At 44.4% G+C, this 20,412-nt stretch overlaps 1 protein-coding gene across 10 annotated transcripts in view; it reads left to right on the plus strand.

The window, feature by feature from the left end:
- Positions 1 to 10,895: 10,895 nt before the first annotated feature.
- KIF2A (kinesin family member 2A) overlaps positions 10,896 to 20,412 on the plus strand; it is a 93,090-nt gene continuing 83,573 nt past the window's right edge. The window contains exon 1 of one of the 10 annotated variants that reach the window (XM_053300777.1): positions 10,896 to 11,145. In XM_053300777.1, coding sequence (XP_053156752.1) covers positions 11,082 to 11,145 — 64 coding nt within the window. In that variant the 5' untranslated portion in view covers positions 10,896 to 11,081. Of the gene's footprint in view, positions 11,146 to 11,497; positions 11,517 to 11,542; positions 11,576 to 11,817; positions 12,000 to 12,597; positions 12,719 to 13,135; positions 13,156 to 20,412 lie in introns of those variants that run through there. The other 9 variants (XM_053300776.1, XM_053300779.1, XM_053300785.1 and 6 more) reach the window with 9 other exon arrangements.

Here is a 20,412-nt window from a genome sequence, read left to right on the forward strand (position 1 = left end):
ACCAAAGATCCCCCAGGGCTCACAGGGCTCTGTGGGCACCAGGAGTCCACACCGACTTGATGGCACACTTTACCTTTAAAGGGAATCTGCTGATACTTCAGTTCATTTTGGTTGGAGAGTTGCTATAGACGTGTTCATTTTGTAATGAATGAGAAAATGAGCTAAACAGGGCCCATTGGGTTCATTTTCCAAGAAATAAATCCACAGAAGCCTGAATCAAAGTAATGGCATATTTGTTTCAATTTGGAACCTCCAATTCATCTTTGTAATTGGGGAGGTGGGTTGGTGAGGCTTACCTGTAGCATAGCAATTTAATGACCTTTAAAACCTTTTTCTAAATCATTAAAATGTTAAGAGAGCAGCAGGTGGTGGAACCTCTTGGCAGACACCATTGTTTCCTATAACGCCCCATACATTGTGCTATTTCAGGTCATTGCGGGCGGGGGGGGGGGGGGGAATAGTGGCTACCAATGAGAGCTACCATGTTTTTGTGGCAGTACCATTTCCCCCCAGAATGCTTAGGTAGCTACCAAAAAGAGTCCAGCAGCTGCTTTAAAGCTTCTAATGTTTTTCAAAAGTGATAAAGATTGCTGCTCAGCCATGCTACAGGTACCCCTGCTGCTTCTTTGAAAATGAATGGGGATAGCAAAATTAGGCAAAACACACCTAAAACAAAGGGCACCCTAACAATAACTAATTGCTATTATTCGTGACCCTATGGCTAGAAATGGACACAGGAGATATCGTCCACAATCCTAGGGGCTGCGATTGATGGCTTTTGCTGGCCGCCAACCTCCAATCAGAGAAGGCACATGAAAAGAGAGAGTGACATTATTAACTAATAGTGGAACATAGGAAGCTGCCTTATACCGAGTCATACCATTGGTCCATCTAGCTCAGTATTGTCTACACTGACTGGCAGTGGCTTCTCCAAGGGTGCAGGCAGGAGTCTCTCTCAGCCCTGTCTTGGAGATGCCAGAGAGGGAACTTGGAACCTTCTTATGCATTCTTCTTATACAGATGCTCTTCCCAGAGTGGCCCCATATCTTACAGTGCTCACACATCAAGACTCCCATTCAAATACAAACATGGCAGACTCTGCTTAGCGAAGGGGACAATTCATGCTTGTGACCACAAGACCAGCTCTCCTCCCTCTAGTGACAGACCTTGCTTGAGTTGTGCCCTGTAGGTGAATAAGTTAGGAGCTGCACAGGTCCTCATCGCCGCAACAGTCAATCTTTGGAGGCTTTTGTGCAGCTCTCTTTGAGCTCTGATTAGTATCTAGAACTTGGACAAAAAATAAACTAGAACTAAAAGCAGAGAAACGCTCAAATTCTGAGCAATTTGCAGAACTGTTCAATGACAGGTTCTCCTCCATTGAACATAATATTGCTAATGTGTCTCTATCTGAGCAGCACAAGTTACACACATTTGTATTATGAACCAAGTAATTATGAATTTTGGTTTTGTCATTCATTTAGATGTTATCTACTACCTAAAACTGCAGAAGGCCTATTACACTAAAAAAGAGTAAAAATATTTACTGGGAATTGGTGCATGCTAGCTAAATAGCTTTTAGACCCATTTTGGTATTCAATAAGTTGTTCTGGTAAGAATGAATCTGCTTACTTTCCTATCACTATAATCTTAATTGACAATTACCATCCTCACAAGTTAGCACACTTCAGCCTTAAATGGTCACATGTCCATCTTGAATCGGGGTGGATGACATAATCACAAACTACACCGTTGAAGTGTCCTTATGTGTCCCTGCAGCTGTAGCAAATTTAGTTCAAATTGATTAGGAGGTTCACAAGTTAGCCCACTTGCACCTCAAATGTTCATGGGTCCACCATTTTGAATTGGGGTGGATGGTATCATCACAAACTATGCCTGCCACTATATTCTAGTTGCTGGGGAGTAACACCAGTTACTCCAGCAGTGCCTTTGTGCACTGCTTGTGGGCTTCTAGAGGAATCACATTGGCTGCTGTGAGAAGCAGAATGCTGGACTATAGGACCCTTGAACTGATCCAGCAGGGCTCTTCTTATGTAAGACTTTTGAAACCACCCTCATATGGGCCTTTTCCATTCATCAAGCCTCTCACTCATGTTTGCATGGGAAACATGGAAGCATAAGAGATCTCACATCAAATACAATATCTGTGACTGTGATTTTGAAGATAGGACGGGAAGAGAGTCCTGCAGGAAATGATGAAGCGATAGTACCTCAGTGCTTCCTCTTGTTCAGGCATTTTGCACCATCTTGAGAGAGGGTTGAGTTGAAATACTATCAGTTATGTTGATCTTCCCTATGTTTTTTTTTTTTTTTTAATAACACTTTTACTCAAATTCTAGTAGAGAGCCCTCATTTGGGAGCCAAGTAATATTAAGTACAGGTGTGCTTGTGCAAATGGTTTGACGCTTGGATTACTATGCTGGAGCAAAGAGAGAATGTCTGGGCACCCAGAATCCTGCTTCTTGCACCAGCACAGCCCATCCCAAAACTGGAGCATCTGGGCTAACTTGAGGACACTGCTAACTGAGCAAAGAGACAGCTTTTAAAAGTGGTGATTCTCTTGTATTTAGCAGGGCGAGAGCAACTGGCCCTATTCACCCCAGGAGAGCATCCCTCCAGAGGCGTAACTAGGGAAAACGGCGCCCGGGGCAAGAACTGAAATGGCGCCCCCCCCGCCCCCCCAACATATTATATTATACTTAGGTTTTTCCTCACAAGCGCCCGCCGCCGCCGCCAAGCCAGGCCACTTACTGGCCGCCAGGTGCCAGCAAAGCAATGGGGGGGGCCCCGCGGGCAGTGCGGAAGGGACTGCTCGTGGGGGAGGGGGCGCCTACGCGCTCCCTTGACTGCTGCAGCGCTGCTGCACTGAGCAAGAAACATTTGTATTAACAAAAAAATTTTTTAAAATTGTCATGGCGGCGCCCCCCACGTGACCAGAAAAGATGGCGCCCGGGGCACGTGCCCCCCCTGCCCCCCCTATAGTTACGCCTCTGCATCCCTCCAGTGCTGTTACTGGTATCCACCTTAAGGTTTTTATTTTTTATTAATTATTATTATTATTGTGAGCTCTTTGGGGACAGGGGACCATCTTATTTATGTGTTATTTTTCTATGTAAATTGCTTTGAGAATTTTGGTTAAAGAGCGATATATAAATATTTATAGGAGAAGGATTGAGCTGAATGTGAAGAAACTGAAATCATGGGACAAGTGACTGGTCAGAAGAATTTATTTAAAAATCTCCTTAACTGTCATTCATTAAATAGCTTTTACTTCATACTCCAATATATGGATTGCCTATGTTTCTTTCTTCACTAAGTACATTCTTTATTGCTTGGTGTCAGCGTTCCTGGGGCGAGGAATTCTCCAAGGCAAACTTTCCGCCCTCCAGCACTAAATTCTAGGGGTGGGCAAGGAGGAAGTTCATTCACTTCCTTCTCTTATCAGCAGGAGCAAAAAGGCCTGAGCTCCTCTCCGGGAGACAGTCAGACCAACAAGCCCATCCCAGCTGATCTCCTCATCCTCGGCAGCCCCTGGCATAAATAGAGCCCTGAATTTCAGACACTCCTCTCCACTTCCAACCTGCCCCATCTTCCCTGGCTGGGCAGGTGTCATGGCCAGCCAACCCCTGGCTCCCACAAGGGACTTGTTCTCTAACTCCACCCCCTTCCTTAATATCCCTGCTCACATTTGCAGCTCTGGAGTTAATATCATTGCTGTTCCCTCTCCACAAAGCTGCCATCCCCATGGCTGTCTCTGCCCACCCCCCAGCAGCTGTTGCACTCTCCAAGCCCCCCCTGACTCCTGAGAGGTAATTGCTGGGGTGGCCTTGGCGTTTGAAGCCCCCCCCCCCGCTTCCCTTGGCACCCTGCCGTTTGGCTGGGTGCACAACCCTGTCTCGAAGGGGAGGATAGGAACTCCCAACACTTGGTTATATTTTGACTTCAAAGGCATGGTGTGAAGCAATGTGCAAAGCTTAGCAAAAAAAAATATTTTTAAAAAATATAATTTGATTTTTATTACTATGGGAAATAGGACATAATATCCATTTTCTTAATGTAATGGATTGGCCTTGGCCCAGCCCCACCCCACCAAGCCAGCGTGGTGTAGTGGTTAGAGTGCTGGACTAGGACCGGGGCGACCCGAGTTCAAATCCCCTTTCAGCCATGATACTTGCTGGGTGACTCTGGGCCAGGCACTTCTCTCTCAGCCTAACCTACTTCACAGGGTTGTTGTGAAGAGAAACCTAAGTAAGTAGTACACTGTTCTGGGCTCCTTGGAGGAAAAGTGGGATATAAATGTAAATAATAATCATAATCCTACTATCTACACACTGCCTTTGCACATGTAATTTTAGTCTGCTTCAGTTTAGAAACTAAAAGCTCAGAAATTTCTAGAAGCAAGAACCAGAGCAATTTTCATGAGATTAAACTGAAATGAATGCCAGTATATGATTGGTAGGTAATTCAGTGTGTGTGTGAGAGAGCCATTAATTTTTATGAGACTTTCTAAGTGTAGGTGTAGCATGTTTGAGAAGTGATTTAATTTTTACTGCATTAATTTTTTAAATGAGAAATTTAGTTATTTATTTTTTAAAAAAATCTGATTTTAAAAATCCATTTTTAACTTTTTTGAAAAAATTATCAATTTGTATCCAGCCTGCTTTAAATTATACTCCTGCTAAGTGGATGTGCATGATCAAATATGAATAATTAATTTTTAGAATTCATTATTTTCACCTCTAAGCATGTTTGTGGGATTGGATTAGGAGGTACGGGGAAGGGGACAGATCAGTGCTATGGCAAATAAGCAATTAAATAAAAATTATTTGCTAACAGCACTATAGGAAATTGAGTATTAGAGTTATTTTGTGTGCACATGTGCATGTGTATGGAGGAGTCCCTACACGAAAGGCAAATTTTGACATCAGCACAACAAGAACAAATATTTAAAGCCTTGTGTCTGCACAGATGTAACAGTTCTCATATTTGCACTACTTTGTGGTCTTGCTTCCTAATGCTATTATTCATGAAGTGTTATACTCAGCTGGGGGTAGCTTTAAAAAGCCACACCATACGGTGAAAGAGATGCTTAAAAGGGGGTTGAGTAGGAGGGAGGGAATTGCAAGAGAACTCAGCTGCTATAGCTGCTTCAAAGAAGCCACAATACTAGGCAACAGAACTATCAATTTTGAGCTGGCAGTTGGAATCTCCAACTATTGTCTTCTGTTGTCATTTCCAAATGAACATTTGTATCCAAAGTTCATTAGCTAATAAGCCTCTGCTAACTGGGTAAAGAAGCACCTTTTAAGTGGTGGTTCTTTTATATTTAGCAAGGGGAGAGCAATTGTCCCTATTCAACAGCACAGTGCCTTTTCCAGTGGTGATTTCTTGGGATCTCCATTGTGTCTTTTTTTTTGTTTTCAGACTGTGAGCCCCTATGGGACAAGGAATCATTATTTCATTCCTTTTGCTGCATCAACTGCTCTGAGAATACCATTTGCTGAAAAGTGGTATACACATGTTGATAATAAATAATAATAATACACAGAAGAGGAAGAGTGGCTGAGATGGGACTAGTAGTAACTCAGTCTAGGAGGATAGTAAAGTGTTGTCAAATACAAGATTATTTTGCCACTGAATAAGCAATGTGTTTCCTTATCTAAGCTGGTATGCAAACACAGGGGAAAGAAGTGGGTTGGTAGATATGCACCAAAAAAAAAAAATATTTGGTCAGTTAGCACAAATTGCTGCTTTTAACACGATGAAATTATTCAGGTGGAAATGGGCATTAATGCAAACTATTAGTGTTATTGAGATGGCTTCAGTATTCCCTCTAACAGGGATTCCCAGGTGTTGTTGACTACAACTCCCAGAATCCCTAGCAGCAATGGTTTTTGCTTGGGGATTATGGGAGTTGTAGTCAACAACATCTGGGAATCCCTGTTAGAGGGAACACTGGATGGCTTTACTACAGTTGTTGAAAAGGGGAAGCTTTAGCAGAGTTTTATGCAGGTTAGCTTTGCCTAAATGAGGAAGAGATTTAACATTATTGAGGACCTGTGGCCCAAAGGAGAGGGACAGAGATGGCAGCTAAGGGAAAGGCCTCCAAGCATTGAGTTCATGAGAACATTGCAGATGTGCCAATAATTAAAGAAGGTAAAGTGTGTCATCAAGTCGATTTTGACTCCTGGCGCCCACAGAGCCCTGTGGTTTTCTTTGGTAGAATACAGGAGGGGTTTACCATTGCCTCCTCCTGTGCAGTATGAGATGATGCCTTTCAGCATCTTCCTGTATCGCTGCTGCCTGATATAGTACCAGAGAGGATTTAAACCAGCAGCCTTCTGCTTGTTAAGTCAAGCATTTTCCAGCTGCACTGCTCAAGGTGATAATATTTAATAGGCTCACTTTAAAAACCAACCTAGTACTCACACTAACTAGGGAGGAAAGTTTCCAAGGGTCAAGCTAGACAAGATGAAGGAGATTCATAATCATTTCTCACAATGTTTCTCTTTTTTTCCTTACAGCAGTTGAATTGAAGCAGGGCTGGAGCCTTGTGGGTTGGGATTTTTAACCTTTCCTCCCATGCTGTCTTCCAGATCTAAGACACCTTCTCTGCCTCAAACTACTATTTACCCTGCTGGGGAAAACATATGGGCCCAATTACATCAGGAAAACAGCACATGGAAAAAGGAATTCCCCCTCCTTCAGTACCACTGTCCAAATCCAGTTTACCCCATGGTGCCTCCTATAGAATTGTAGAGTTGGAAGGTGACTTGTAGGCCATCTAATCCAACCCTCTACTAGATGCAGGAAATCCAGAGTCAGAGCATCCCCTACAGATAGCTGTCCAGCCTCTGCTTGAAGACTTTTGGTGAGGTGTTCAAGAGGCTTGTTTTCAAAATCTTGTCAGCTAGGTTTTACTAATGCAGCCGAAAATTGCATTAGCCTTTTTGCAGCTGCATCACACTACTGACTCATGTTCAGGGTGTGACCAACTACAATCCCGTGATCCTTTCCCACATATCTATTGTCAGGCCAGGTATCTCCTGTCCTATACCAAAGCTTTTTTTTTTTTTTGTCCAGGTGCAGAACTTTGCATTTGTGTCAACTACTGAATTTCTTGTTGATAGTTCCAGCTCAGTTTTCCATTCCATCAGGGTCATTTTGATTTTATTCCTGTCTTCTTGCTATCCTGCACAGTTTGGGGGCATCTTCAGATTTAATGAAGATTTCCTCCATTCCTTCATCAAAGTGATAAAAATATATTAAAGAAAAACCAACAGTCTCAGGCCCAGAGAAGAGCCTAGAAAAACCTCACTAAAAAGTCCCTCCTGTTTGATGAGGAACCAAGAGGAAGCACTCTATGAGTACAGTTTTTCAACCAGTTGTAAATCCACCTGACATTGTTCTAATCTAATCTGCATTTGATCAGTTTGCTAACCAAAATATCATGGGGAACTTTGCTGAAATAAGATAAATTAACCCAAAACATATCCTAAACCCACTAAGCTAGCAACCTGACAGAGGAGACAGAATTAGTCTGTTAGGATTTATGCTTGACAAATTCATGTTATCTTCTGCTAATCACTGCACTGTTATAAAAATGTTTACAAACGGATTGCATTATCATCATAGCACCTTCCCTAGCACTGAATTCAGATTGGCTAGTCTGTAGCTTTCTAGAATCTCCTTTTTCACTTTGGGGTATTCTCTGGTCTTTAGTCCTGTGGTACTTCATCTCCTCAGAATTTTTCAAAAAAATATAGACAGAGGTTCCAAGAGTAGCCCAGAGTAGAGGTCCCAAGAGTAGAGCCGCCTAGAGACATAAGTTTGGGTGGGGTATATATTTAATAAATAGATTAATAAATAAAATAGACCAGCAAATTCTTTTAGCACATTAGGATGCAATTTATTCATCCATGAAGACTAGTACTCTTTTAATGTAGATAGACATTCCCTGAGGAATTCCATCTCAATAGTGAGCTGTTATCTCACACTGAGAGCCAGCATGGTATAGTGGTTAGAGTGCTGGACTAGGACCGGGGAGACCCGAGTTCAAATCCCCATTCAGCCATGATACTTGCTGGGTGACTCTGGGCCAGTCACTTCTCTCTCAGCCTAACCTACTTCACAGGGTTGTTGTGAGGATAAACTTAAGTATGTAGTACACCGCTCTCGGCTCCCTGGAGGAAGAGCAGGATAGAAATGTAAATAAATAAATAAATAATCTTGACCCCAGACCATTCACACTGCTTTTGTGAGGTGGAGGCAAAGCTGGAGTTCCTTTGCCTATTAATTTATCTAGCCATGCAGTCTAACACTTAAGTTTATTAAAACCACCCTTCATGAAAAGGTGTGTTTGACTACATACACATTCTAACTTTCCATAAGATCAAGAGTTTCAACATTACACTGTCACTTTCCCTTCCCATTATTTTAACCACATTGACCAACTCTTTCCTATTGGTTAGGGTCAAGTCTTATGTATTTGTTGCTTATTGGAATTTGTCTCTCTGCAGATATCAGGGTAGTTTAAGTCCCCCATTATTTTCTTGAAGCAATGTAGTTTGACTTTAAGGGAGGATTTAGAAGTGACCTTTAAGTAGAGGTCTTCTATTTAGTTTTGGCCTTTTACTCAATGCCTGCTTGGCTGAAAGGCTGCAGTAGAAATACAAGGTGTTGTTTTAACAGCATCGTTTCCCTTTTACATAGCCAATTAAAATGTGGGAGGCAAGAGGTTTACATAAAACTAGTTTACCAACCTAAGTGCCACATCACAGGGATGGTTCTTACCAGGACAAAATCTACATTAATCAGTTTTCTCAACCCTCCCTTAAGTATTACAATGGATTTTTTGGGAAAAGAATCTAAGAGACTGTATTCTTCATATGCTCCTCCTATCTTTCACATTATGACACATTAAGTATGATCGTCCTTGCTCTCTGACTCAAATCATACATGAAAACACTGGAGAATCAAAGAGGAAGACAGACAGGAGAGCCATTGATTAGGTGGAGATGTGTCTACAGTTCTTATCAGGGGCAGCTTGCCCATTAGGTAAACTGAGGAAATTGCTTCAGGTGATGGATTAACAGAGCTGGCAAACTGACCATCTCTGCTAATCCAGCACTGGGCCTGCTGTCCTTAGCAGTGATGTACTAGCTGTCACTGCACCCTTCCTTCACTACAAATCTGGTAGCACCCTAGCAGCCTCAGTAAACATTCTTCTGACCCTTTTCAAAGCCATAGTTAGAAGAATATAAGGAAAGTAGGAACATAGGAAGCTGCCACATACTGAGTCAGACCATTGGTCTATCTAGCTCAGTATTGTCTTCACAGACTGGCAGCGGCTTCTCCAAGGTTGCAGGCAGGAATCTCTCTCAGCCCTATCTTGGAGAAGCTAGGCAGGGAACTTGAAACCTTCTGCTCTTCCAGGTGGCATCTTGTGCCATTGTTGGAGAAGAAAAGATTGGCCTCTACCAGGAAGGGATGGAGGGCAAGCAAGCAATAGGCTGGGAGAGGCAGGAAAAGCTGCTTGGTGTGCTTCACACACCTCACTGCTTGGGAAATGGATCTGGGCTGGGGCACATCTGGATGGGGACATTTCACATGCCGAGGGGGAAGGGCAGCAGCCCATCACACCACCTCAGAGACTGGTAAAACTTGGGTCACCAGCAGGTCTCATCAGCAACTCGTTTTAACAGTGGAGTGTGGATGGTAGCCCACAGCTTGCCAATGGCCTGCTGCTAAGCTCAATTTCCATAGACACTACACATCCACACCTCATTTTGCCTCCGGGGTTGACAAGCAACATGTGGCACCACAGCCAGTTTATAAATCCTACTCTACAGCTAGGAAAGAATCAGGAAAATAAACAGTAATTCATATTAAAGATAATTTAACAAGAATGCTTTACACACAGACTCACAAGTAGGGAGGCAGGGAATGCTATGCTCCCCAAGCTTGAATGAATGCTTATGGATAAAGTAGGGATTCTAATCCCCATTGCCATGAGTAGAGAACCAGGAAAAGACCTAGACTAGTGGTTATGAAGTACAAGTGTGAAGTCTTATGCAGGAGGGTACCAAATTATGGGTTTAGCATTCTGGTCATGAGGCTCAGCACCTAAAGGCCTCAGGGTTCCCAGGTTTTAGCCACAAATCTGCATTTTGTAAAGCCTAAGGATGCAAAAAAAGTTGCAAAATGTGAGTATGGCAGGGCAGTCACAGACTATTGTAATTAAGGGGCAAAGACTCCACACTATGCGATCTTCACAGGGCCAACCAAGGCAGTCCATGGATCAGAGAGCTGGAGAGGAACTTGCGTCCAAATCCATCTCTGCCAAGGCCTCCCGCCGCAGAGTACATTCTCTGAACCTCAACGCTCCGGCTGTAAAATGGAAATCATAGACATCATCATCCATCACCCGGAAAGGTGCGAAGCACAAAATAAACGGATGCTACAATGCAGCACCAGCACCCATCATCCCCTTGAGCATGCACCGCCACCCTACGAAGCAAGAGGAAGGCAGCAGGGGCGCGCAGAGGGGCTGAGCATCGCCGCGCCTTCCTGGTAATACGGCCGATTAGCCCGAGGAAGGGACGGACAAGCGTCAGCGAAGCCCCTCGAAGCGCCGGAGCTCAGCAGCTCTGGGTGGGAGGACGAGGCGGCGTTGGAAGCCGGGTCCTCAACATCGCCCCACACGCTCCCTTCGCCCTCTGAGCGAAGCCGTCCGCCGCCAGAGCCAGCCTCCTCTTCCTCCTGCGGTGGCGGCGGCGGCGGTGCTGCTACCGCCACGAGCGCTCCTCCCACCCCTTCAGCCGGTCCCGCCGTGACGCCTCCATTGTGTGCGCAGCCGCAGCGGCTCCCGGCGACTGTTGTATCCGGCCGGCGCCTTTTTCTCCTCCTCCCTCTCCCCCCTCCCCTTTCCCCGTAGAAACTGCCGTTGCTGCCGCCGCCGCCGCCGCTGCTCTCCTTTCCCTTCAAGCCGGCAGCGCCCGGAGCCGAGTCTCCTCTCCCCTCCCTCCCCCCCCCGCCGCTTTCCCCCGCCGCTCTATGACGCGATGGCCGCGGCCAACTTCGGCAAGATCCAGATAGGGATCTATGTGGAGATCAAGCGCAGCGATGGTGAGCCCGGGCGAGGGGAGGGTGGTGGGAGGAGAAGGGACTAGAATGGGTGGCTGGCTTGGGGAGCGGGGTGGAGTGATGGCAGCAGCGGCGGCGGCGGCCCCCCTCCCTCCTCCCCCTCTCAGCGAGGGGGAGGGGCCGCGCTGGGGCCCATTGTGCGCGTGGGGCCCGCCAAGAGCGCGCACCGACGCGCACGGTGACACCAGGCGGGGGGTGGCGGGCCTGTGGCGTCGGCTGCGGTTGTTAAGGCGCTTTTTGTGTCGCCTCCTGCGGGGTGGTGGGTGGCCTGAAGGGAGGAGGCGGGCAGGCCGCCGTGAGGAACACGAGGCGGCGGCGGACCTGCCCCTTTGCCGCTGGAGACGACAGGCAGGGTGGGAGAGGTTGCTGCAGTGTTGTGGGGAAGGGCCGGCGAGGAGGAGGCATGAAAAGGGTGTGTGTGTTGAGGGGCCGGGAATGACACCGGCACAGGGAGCTATGGGGTGTGTGTGTGTGTGTGCCTGGAGGGGGCCTGCTGGGAAGGGCGTGCCAGGGGGGCTCAGGAGGGCTGGTGGAAGAAGGGGAGGGTGCGGGTGGTGGTTCCCTGGGGATGATGGAAGTGGGGGGGGGGGGTCGGGTGGGCGGGAATAGGATCAGTGGGGATACAGGGAGGGAAAGCTCAGGGCGGAGAGAAGCCCCTGCTGTAGGGCAAAGGCTGGAGGATGGTGTGGCACAGAGGCAGGGGGGTGAGGTGCGAGGATGTGCTGCAGAGAGGAGACGGCTTGGCTTGGATTCTTATAAAAGAAGAAGGAGAGCTTCGTAGTGGAGTATCTGCTTTGCATGCAGAAGCTCCCCGTTTCAGTCCCTGATGTCTCCAGGTAGGGCTGGGGAAGAAACCCTGCAAAACTGCTGCCAGTCAGTGTAGACAATACTAACCTCGATGGACCAATGGTATGACTTGGTGTAGGACAGTTTCCTGTGTAAGAGGGCTGTTTTCCATCCCCCAATAAATAAATGCACTACGAAAACGTCTCGTCTTCTCTCCCTGCCCCTCAGTATCTGTTTGTGAAACACAAATGGTCATTATCTTTATTTTCAACAAGGCCGAATGCAGAGACTCCAAAAAGGCTTTTCCTCCTCCCTGTAATTGCTCTTCAACAAAAACCTTGTCACAATATGTTAAGCTGTTCCTTTCAACACCCGGATGTTTGTATGCCCCCCTTCCCCCCCACAGTAGGGATGAGTTTCCTGTGTTGATTCAGTGTTTCCCTTTTTTTGCCCTGTTTCCTGGCAGCACCATGTGCAATGCTTTCTATAGATGCAGATGAAGTTCGTAGGCGTGAGAGGTTTTTGGAGCGATTACCCTTGGATAGCATGAATGCACAGTGGCTGTGGCAGGCTGCAAGCGGAGTGAATCGATAGGCTGCTCTCTGTTGCTCAGTAATGGGGGTTATGTAGTCTGGCCTTGGTGATGGTGGGGTGGGGTCAGCTTGGGATTCTTTCTGGAGTGCCACTCATCCAGCAGTGCTGAATACTCGGGAAAATGTGGCTCATCATCAGATGGCTGTGCGGTGGCTGAGGAATTTTTAATGCTGAGGTACTAAAAGGAGGAAGATAAGCATCATATTAGCTATGCTTTCCTAATTATACTCTAAGGACTGCATTTTTATTGTAGCATTACAGCGGCAAGTGCTCATATAATAATGAAACTGAGCGTTTGCACTAGTGGTCCCTCTATTTTTTTTCATCTCTGTGCGGAATGAGTTTTGTTTTTGGCTGCAGTATCAAGGCAGTGTGTGCACACCAGCATTCAGAATAGGGCCTTCCTGATTCAACCTGAACCGGATCTAAAATGAACTGAGTGGACATCCAAAAACTTGAGAGTGTGCGCATGCCTTAAAGGGAATAATGGTATGCATGCACATGTGTGAGTGTGAGACAAGGCTACTCATTGGTCAGCTGGGTAGTTTAAGCAGGGATAGAAACAATTATCCTCATTCCAGCTGTAAATTGAGCCAAGCTGTTGGAGAGTAGGTATGGTAATTCTGTGAGTGTAGGAGAAGGGTATCTTTCTGACTGAGCAAGAAGTGTTTCTGCCTTGATACTACTTCATACTGTTCTCCTGCTTCCCCTCTGTAACAAGCAGAACTCTGGTCTTGCTTGCTACAGCTGCTGTTGGAGGAAGCAGAGTCTCTGCAATCAAATTCTTATCTGAAGAGGCTAAAAAAGTTCTTTGTTACTCATACATAGTTTAAAGTTTTATAGATCTGAAAAAGATTTTAAATCTGAAATAGTTTAAGATTTTAATTTTAAATGATTGGTGTAGATGTCGATTTGGATTGGAAGTCACTTAGTCTGCTGTTATCTACTGGAATCAAAATTCATTTGTTTATAGAGCATTTAGGTGATGTACCGTCTACCAACTGGTCAGTTGGTGGTGAATAATGGAACAGCCATGATTGGAAGCCAGCTAATGAATAAACAGATGTGGACAGCTACCAGAAGTCATAGCACAGTGATAGTGCCTTCTTTGCATGTAGAATGTTTCCAGTTCAATCCTCAGTTCCTAGTTTTAAAAGATCTTGGGTAGTAGGACTGGGAGAAAAATCTCTGCCTTAGATTCCTGAGAGGTGGTGCCAGTTACAGTAGACAGGACTGGAATAGATAGACTCTTGGTCTGACTCAGTGTATGATAGATCTTGTTAGCTTATATTTAGAGAATTTAGAAACTTTGACTGGGCTTAGGAACATAGGAAGCTGCCATATACTGAGTCAGACCATTGGTCTGTCTAGCTCAGTATTGTCTTCACAGACTGGCAGTGGCTTCTCCAAAATTGCAGGCAGGAATCTCTCTCAGCCCTATCTTGGAGATGCCAGGGAGAAAACTTGGAACCTTCTGCTCTTCCCATGAGGCTCCATCCCCCGAGGGGAATATCTTTTAGTGCTCACACTTCTAGTCTCCCTTTTACAAGCAACCAGGGTGGACTCTGCTTAGCTATGGGGACAAGTCATGCTTGCTACCACAAGACCAGTTCTCCTCTCAGAGGTAGCCAACTGAGGTAGCCGAGGAAGCATGCTCACTTCTGATCCATAGGTAAAATAAGTGACTGACATCCTGACTAATGAAGTGTGCAGGTAAGGAGGAGTTGCGGGAACATGTCAGGAGCCTTTGCGCAACTTTCCTAGTCCCCCTGTGCAGATACTGTTGTGCAAGGGCCCTTAGAATTCAGTGTTCTCCATGCTCCAGAAGCACTCTATAAGATTGGAAACATGCCACTGTGGGTCAGTGACATGTTTCCGATTATACAGAATGCCTTCAGAGTGCGGGTAGTGCTCTGAACTCTGATCGCTCTTGCGCAGCATTGTGAATATGGTGATGCTAACTGAGCAAAGAGGTGCCTTTTAAAGTGGTGATTCTCTTATATTTAGCAGAGGGAGAATTGGTCCTATCCAACCCCAGCACAGCATCCCTCCAGTGGCTATGTAAACTACTTTGAGAACTTATGTTATAAATAGTGGTAGTCATAATTGTGCAAGGACTTCTGGTGCGTCCCTGCTTACATACACACTTTATTAGGCAAGATGTTAGCCAAGGTATCCTGTTAGTACCCAATACTCGGAGAGGAATTTACGGGAAAGGAACAGAGGGGTGTGTGTGAGAGTGAGAGAGAGAGAGAGAGAGAGAGAGGAGAGAGCGCATACACATACCCCTTTCCCCTCTTTATGCTGCATTCCAGCACAAGGTGCGAACTGGTGCTATTTCCAGTGCAAGATGTGTACTGGTGCTATTTTCAAAGAGTTGTCAGAAGCTTTTTTAAACTGATGAGTTTTGTAGCATCTTAAAGACTAACATATTAGTGTAGCAAAGGTTTTTGTGGACTACAGTTCATTTCATTGAATAAATGAGGTGTCATACTCAGAGAGATCTATGCCTCAGTAAGAAGGCATTTATGCAAGTATAGAGGGCGAAAATTAAAAATGGGGGTTTTAGGCTTGACATGATCTCTACAGGCTTTAATTGAGACCAAACAAATTTCAAAGGTTTTTAAAAATTCCATTAGAATTAACATCCTAGCAAGGGTAATTATCACTGATTTCTGCTTATGTGAATTGTCACCATGTTTATTTTGCATATGTTTAATCTAGTTATTAGACTAGGAAGAGAACTATGTCTTGCAACATTTCAGCTGTTTAGCATTTCGATTTGAAAACTTCATCACAAACTTTGTTAAACATCTTTGCCATGCACTTGATATGGCACCATGCTAGCAGTACATATTTTAAAATAGGAATCATTTCCCAATAATATAGGGTGTAAGTGTTGTGAAAGTTGGTTTCTCAAGCTTATTAAAGAGTTGAATAACGGCTGTGATAATGATATTTATGGAGAAAAGTAAGGATAGAGGAGGTGACTGGATGAAATTTGAAAGCCAATAACATTAGCATTTATGTAAGAAAGTTCATCAGTAGTTCTTCATTTCAGTGTTTATGGCAAATAATAAACCAGATAAAGAGGCACCTTTCAGAGGCTAACCAGGTAGAGAGTCACCTTTCAAAGTGATGATTCTTTTATATTTGGTGGGCGGTGGGGGGGCGGAACTGCCCCTTGTCCAGCTCTGGCACAGCATTCCTCCAGTGGCTGTTGCTGATGTCTCTTGTATTTCTTCTTAGACTGTGAGCCCCTTAGGGACAGGGAATCACGTTGTTGTTGTTAACCTTTTCATTGAAAAGCAGAACTAGTAGTAGTTGGACAGATGACTTCTGAGATTCCTCTGAAACATAGATGTTTCTTGGAGAAATGTGACCTATTTTGTGGAGCAAATCAGTGGTCCCTCTAATTTTTTTCCATCTGTGTGCAGAATGAGTTTTGTTCTGGGCAGCAGTATGAAGGCAGTGTGTGCGCATCTACATTCAGCGTGGGGCCTTCCTGATTCAGCCTGAATGGAATCTAAAATGAACTGAGTGGACATCCAAAAACTTGCGAGCATGCGCATGTGCACAGGCTTTAGAGGGAACAGTGGAGCAAATGGGCGATAGCCTGCATGCAGAAAACATTCCTACCTATATGCGACTGCTTTGGGGGCTGTTGCGTATGTAACAGGAGGTGCTGCTGTCAATTTCTGCAAAAGAAGGTGCTCCTGTCCATTTAAAAATCTTAGATAGTAAGTGAGATGTAACATGAATAAGAACTTGCATTGACTTACTGTTGCAAGCAGACTCGCCTTGCAGGCAGAGGGGTTACCATTGGTTAGTGTAGGAATTTATTTTAAAAAGTGTTCACCCTTTGAAAGATTCATTCTGATCTTAATAGTATACTTCAAATCCTGCTTCAGGAAATCCATGAGCTACATTTGTTGTCATCAGAAGGGATGTTTCAAAGGTACTGGGTAAGGAATGCTTTTATTTGGTCTAGCTCTTTCCAGAAGTATCAGCAAAACTGAAGCTAGGCCAGCATGGTGAGATACCAAGTTGGGAACACCTCATTCATGTATTTCTGTGCAACTGGCCAGTTTTTCTGGATGCCTGAATGTGGAGAAGTACATTTCTGTAGACTGTGTATTTTATTACAGGAATGCGATTTATCACTTATCTGTTCACTTGAACTGGTTAGCAGTTGTCTCCTCTCTGGGTCTCCCTTAAGCCACCAATTAACAAAATGCAGCTCAGGCAAACAGTACACACTGGCTGTGCTTTCTGGATGCTTGGCTTTAAAAAAAAAAAAAAATTATATGCACACACAAACACCAGAAGACTCCAGGTAAAACTGTACATCCAGATGCATGTAATATTATTCCAGTGGCCCTTTTTAAACAGGAAAAGCTGCTTCTAGAAGAGTGCTCAGTGAGGGAACCCTTTTCCTGCCCACTGTTTCCTTGCTCCAAATTGCTCTTCTCCCAGCATCCTCCTCTCCTATAAAGATGCATATTTGAGTTTGTCCACATTTGGAACTCTGGAGGGGAGCTAATTTGGTTGTGGTTGTGGGAGTGATTTGGAACTGGTAAATCACTGGTGGGGAAAGATTCCCTGCACTTCCTTGATCACCCCTTTGGAAGTGTTTTTTAAGAAGTAAAGAAAGTTGAAACTATCTGCATGTAATATCTAGCTTGTCCTTGAGGATGGAGAATGTCACAAGCACGGATAATTTAAGATTTGTTCCCTGTGCTGCCTCACCACCTGAACAAGCTGGCCACTTATCTCAGAGTCAGCCATAGCAGTGGCAACAGCCGTTACCTCATGTACATCCCAGCATTGCTTCCTCCTTCAGCTGAATAATACAGTATCTGGTAGCTAGTGCAAGAAGAAAAAGCAAGGGGAAATCTCATATGTACTTTTTGCCTGTTTATTTCTTTCTTGGAAGTATCTTGTTGTAGCTCGGTCTGTTAACTAGGAAAAAATTGACAAAAAAAAGTATATGGTCACAATTCTAAAACATGTAGAACTACTGGGTGGAAATCGATGAGAAAGGCAGTTCTAGGCAGTGGGCAAATTGTAGAGATAGCTTTACCTCAAAGTAAAGTACTTTATTCTCTCCATGATATTTCAGAGTTGAAAAATGCTTATATTTGGAACATGCAGCTGTGCCGATTTCTTATAATGGAATAGTTTGTTCCTATTAGTGGGGTGCAAGTAATCATACATGACAGAATCTTTCTATGGAGTAGTGTGCATGCATTTGTATCCTGTCAGATGTACAACATCATGGCTCCGGTCAGAGCACGTTAGTTGTGCTTAAAGTACCTTGAAATCAGCCAGACAAGTTAGTTGTTACTAACATGAGTCTCATTATTTTCACTGAAAGCTGCTTAGACTCGGCATTACTCTGCTGAATATTGTTCAAGTGTCAAATTTTCCTCCCCGCCTCCCTTGTTGTTAAATAAAAATGTAAGAACAGAAATCCCTATAAATCTACTACTACGGATATTTATATATCACTTTTCAAGGAAATTGCTCTGAGTGATTTACATAGAAACATAGATAATAAGTAAGATGGTTCTCTGTCCCAAAAGAGTTCATAATCCCAAAGGCATTGTAAGGTAGACAGCAACCACCACCACTGGAGAGATGCTGTGCTGGGGTTGAATTGGGACAGTTGCTCTCCCCTTGCTTAAATATAAGAGAGTTATCACTTTGAAAGGTGCCTCTTTGCTCATTTAGCAGGGTTAAGATCTAACATAAAATTGCTGCTTGTAAGCAGAATCTGCTTTGTTGTATTCATATCAGAAACCTTTGGTTGAAGAGGAGATTTTTGTGTCTTGCCTTAACTATACAGGCAGGTACCATATAATATCCCACCTTTCATACAAGATTCCTACAGTGGTAGATGGTTTACTACTTTGTATCCCATTTTCTTGATATTTTTCCTTGATTTGAAAGCTAAGCCTCCCTTTTAAAAAAATGTTTTGTAAAATTGCCCTTTGTAAAATTGCCCTAAATCCTGCAGATTTAATGAAGTGCTGTGATAGTATCTAGAGCTGTGCAAAGATTAAGTTTTGAAATGAAATTACCTACATGTTGCCCTGGCCTCTATGCAGCACTAGGGAGAGTCCTTAAAGGGATTTGGAGCTGCGGGAGGCCCCAATGATGCCTTGGACAGTGTGCAGCAAGGTGTGTGGGGAATGCTGGGAAATAGTTTTCCCCACAAAGGTCCCTTAACCAAATCTTTTCACAGTACTGAGTATCTGTGAGAGAAATCCAGATTTGTGAGTCACAGAACTTTGCAAAATTCACATTCACAATGGGCATATCCATACCTGAGAGATGGAAAAAGGGGATGGCCTTGAGAGACTGAAGTAAACTACACTAGACCCTTGGGACAGACCTCAAAATGGCCTGTTGCCTATGATTGGGGGAGGATGATCAATGAGAGAATATTGCCTTGCATGCAGAAGATCCCAGGTTTAATCTCCTATTGGATGGGTCTCTGGTAGCAAACTGCAAGAACCCTGGAACCTGGAGAGCAACTACCAGTCAAAGTCAAACTAGACATGAGTGTAAATGAGAGCTATAGTGTTCTGACCAGAAGCACCTTTCTTTCTCTTAAAAAAATAATTGTGGGAGGTGGTTCCGGTTGGGACTGTAGCATGTGACGGGGAGGCTAACTCTTTCTCCTCATACGTCTTTCCCACCAAAGACCATCTCCTGAAGTGGTGATTTCCACAAATAGCCACATTGGGAGTAAATTATTTCTTCAGGAGGCAATTTTTGGTGGGAAAATACCTCAAAGGAAAGTTGTCCTGCTTGCATGTTGCAATTTTAATAGGTCACTTCCTCCTCCCACCTGGTTAATTTTTAGAAAGAGAGATGTTTCCATTGTGGAGCCACACCTCTATAGTATGCCTTGGTGTGCACATCTAGTTTGATCCTCAGAGAAAGCAATACTGGACTATGTTAACCAATAATCTGAGTAGCATAATACAGCGTCATACATTAATATGACGAATAAAATCTTTTAAGGTTAGGGGACTGCTTGGCATACTTTTTTCTTTCTTTCTCCTCTTGCAAGGGAGAGAGAAACAGCCCTTTCTCTAGAACACTGTCTTATAAACAAAGCTACATTGTGGAAGGTGTTCCATGCAGGCCCCCGCCCCCCTTGATTAGAATTTCAAATTCTCTAAGGTTGGAAGTCGGAAATAGCCTAGCATGCAGTCTCTAGAATGTTTCTTGGGCATCTCCTTGCAGCTTTAGATCCATCAGCTTCCAGGTAAGGAAGGAAGGAAGGAAGAGCCTTACCTGCAGTCTTTATAATATAGCTAAGTGTACAATCGTGGCGCTGTGGGGAAATGCTTGACTAACAAGCGGAAGGTTGCCGGTTTGAATCCCCACTGGTATGTTTCTCAGACTATGGTAAACACCTATATCAGGCAGCAGCAATATAGGAAGATGCTGCAAGACATAATCTCATACTGTGTGGGAGGAGGCAATGGTAAAGCTCTCCTGTAATCTACCAAAGCAAACCACCGGGCTCTGTGGGCTCCAGGAGTCGAAATCAACTTGATGGCACACTTTACAACACCATTAGTGTTGACTGTGGAACACACTGCAGTACTAACAGTGACTGAATGCATGTCTAGGAGCGGGAGTAGATTGGGGCTTTGGAAGGAGGAGGATACATTTGACTTCAAAAAAGGAAGCTTCTCAAAAATGAGGGGATTTGTACCAAAAAAAGCTGAAAAACTCATAAAGAGTCAAATCTCTCAATAATGTGTGCAGGTTATTAAAAACGACAATACTAGAAGCTCAGCTAGAATGTGTACCACAAAGTAGGGGAGGTACCACTAAATCTAAAAAGAT

Source organism: Hemicordylus capensis, chromosome 2, assembly GCF_027244095.1.
Source record: "Hemicordylus capensis ecotype Gifberg chromosome 2, rHemCap1.1.pri, whole genome shotgun sequence".
Lineage (NCBI taxonomy): Eukaryota > Metazoa > Chordata > Lepidosauria > Squamata > Cordylidae > Hemicordylus > Hemicordylus capensis.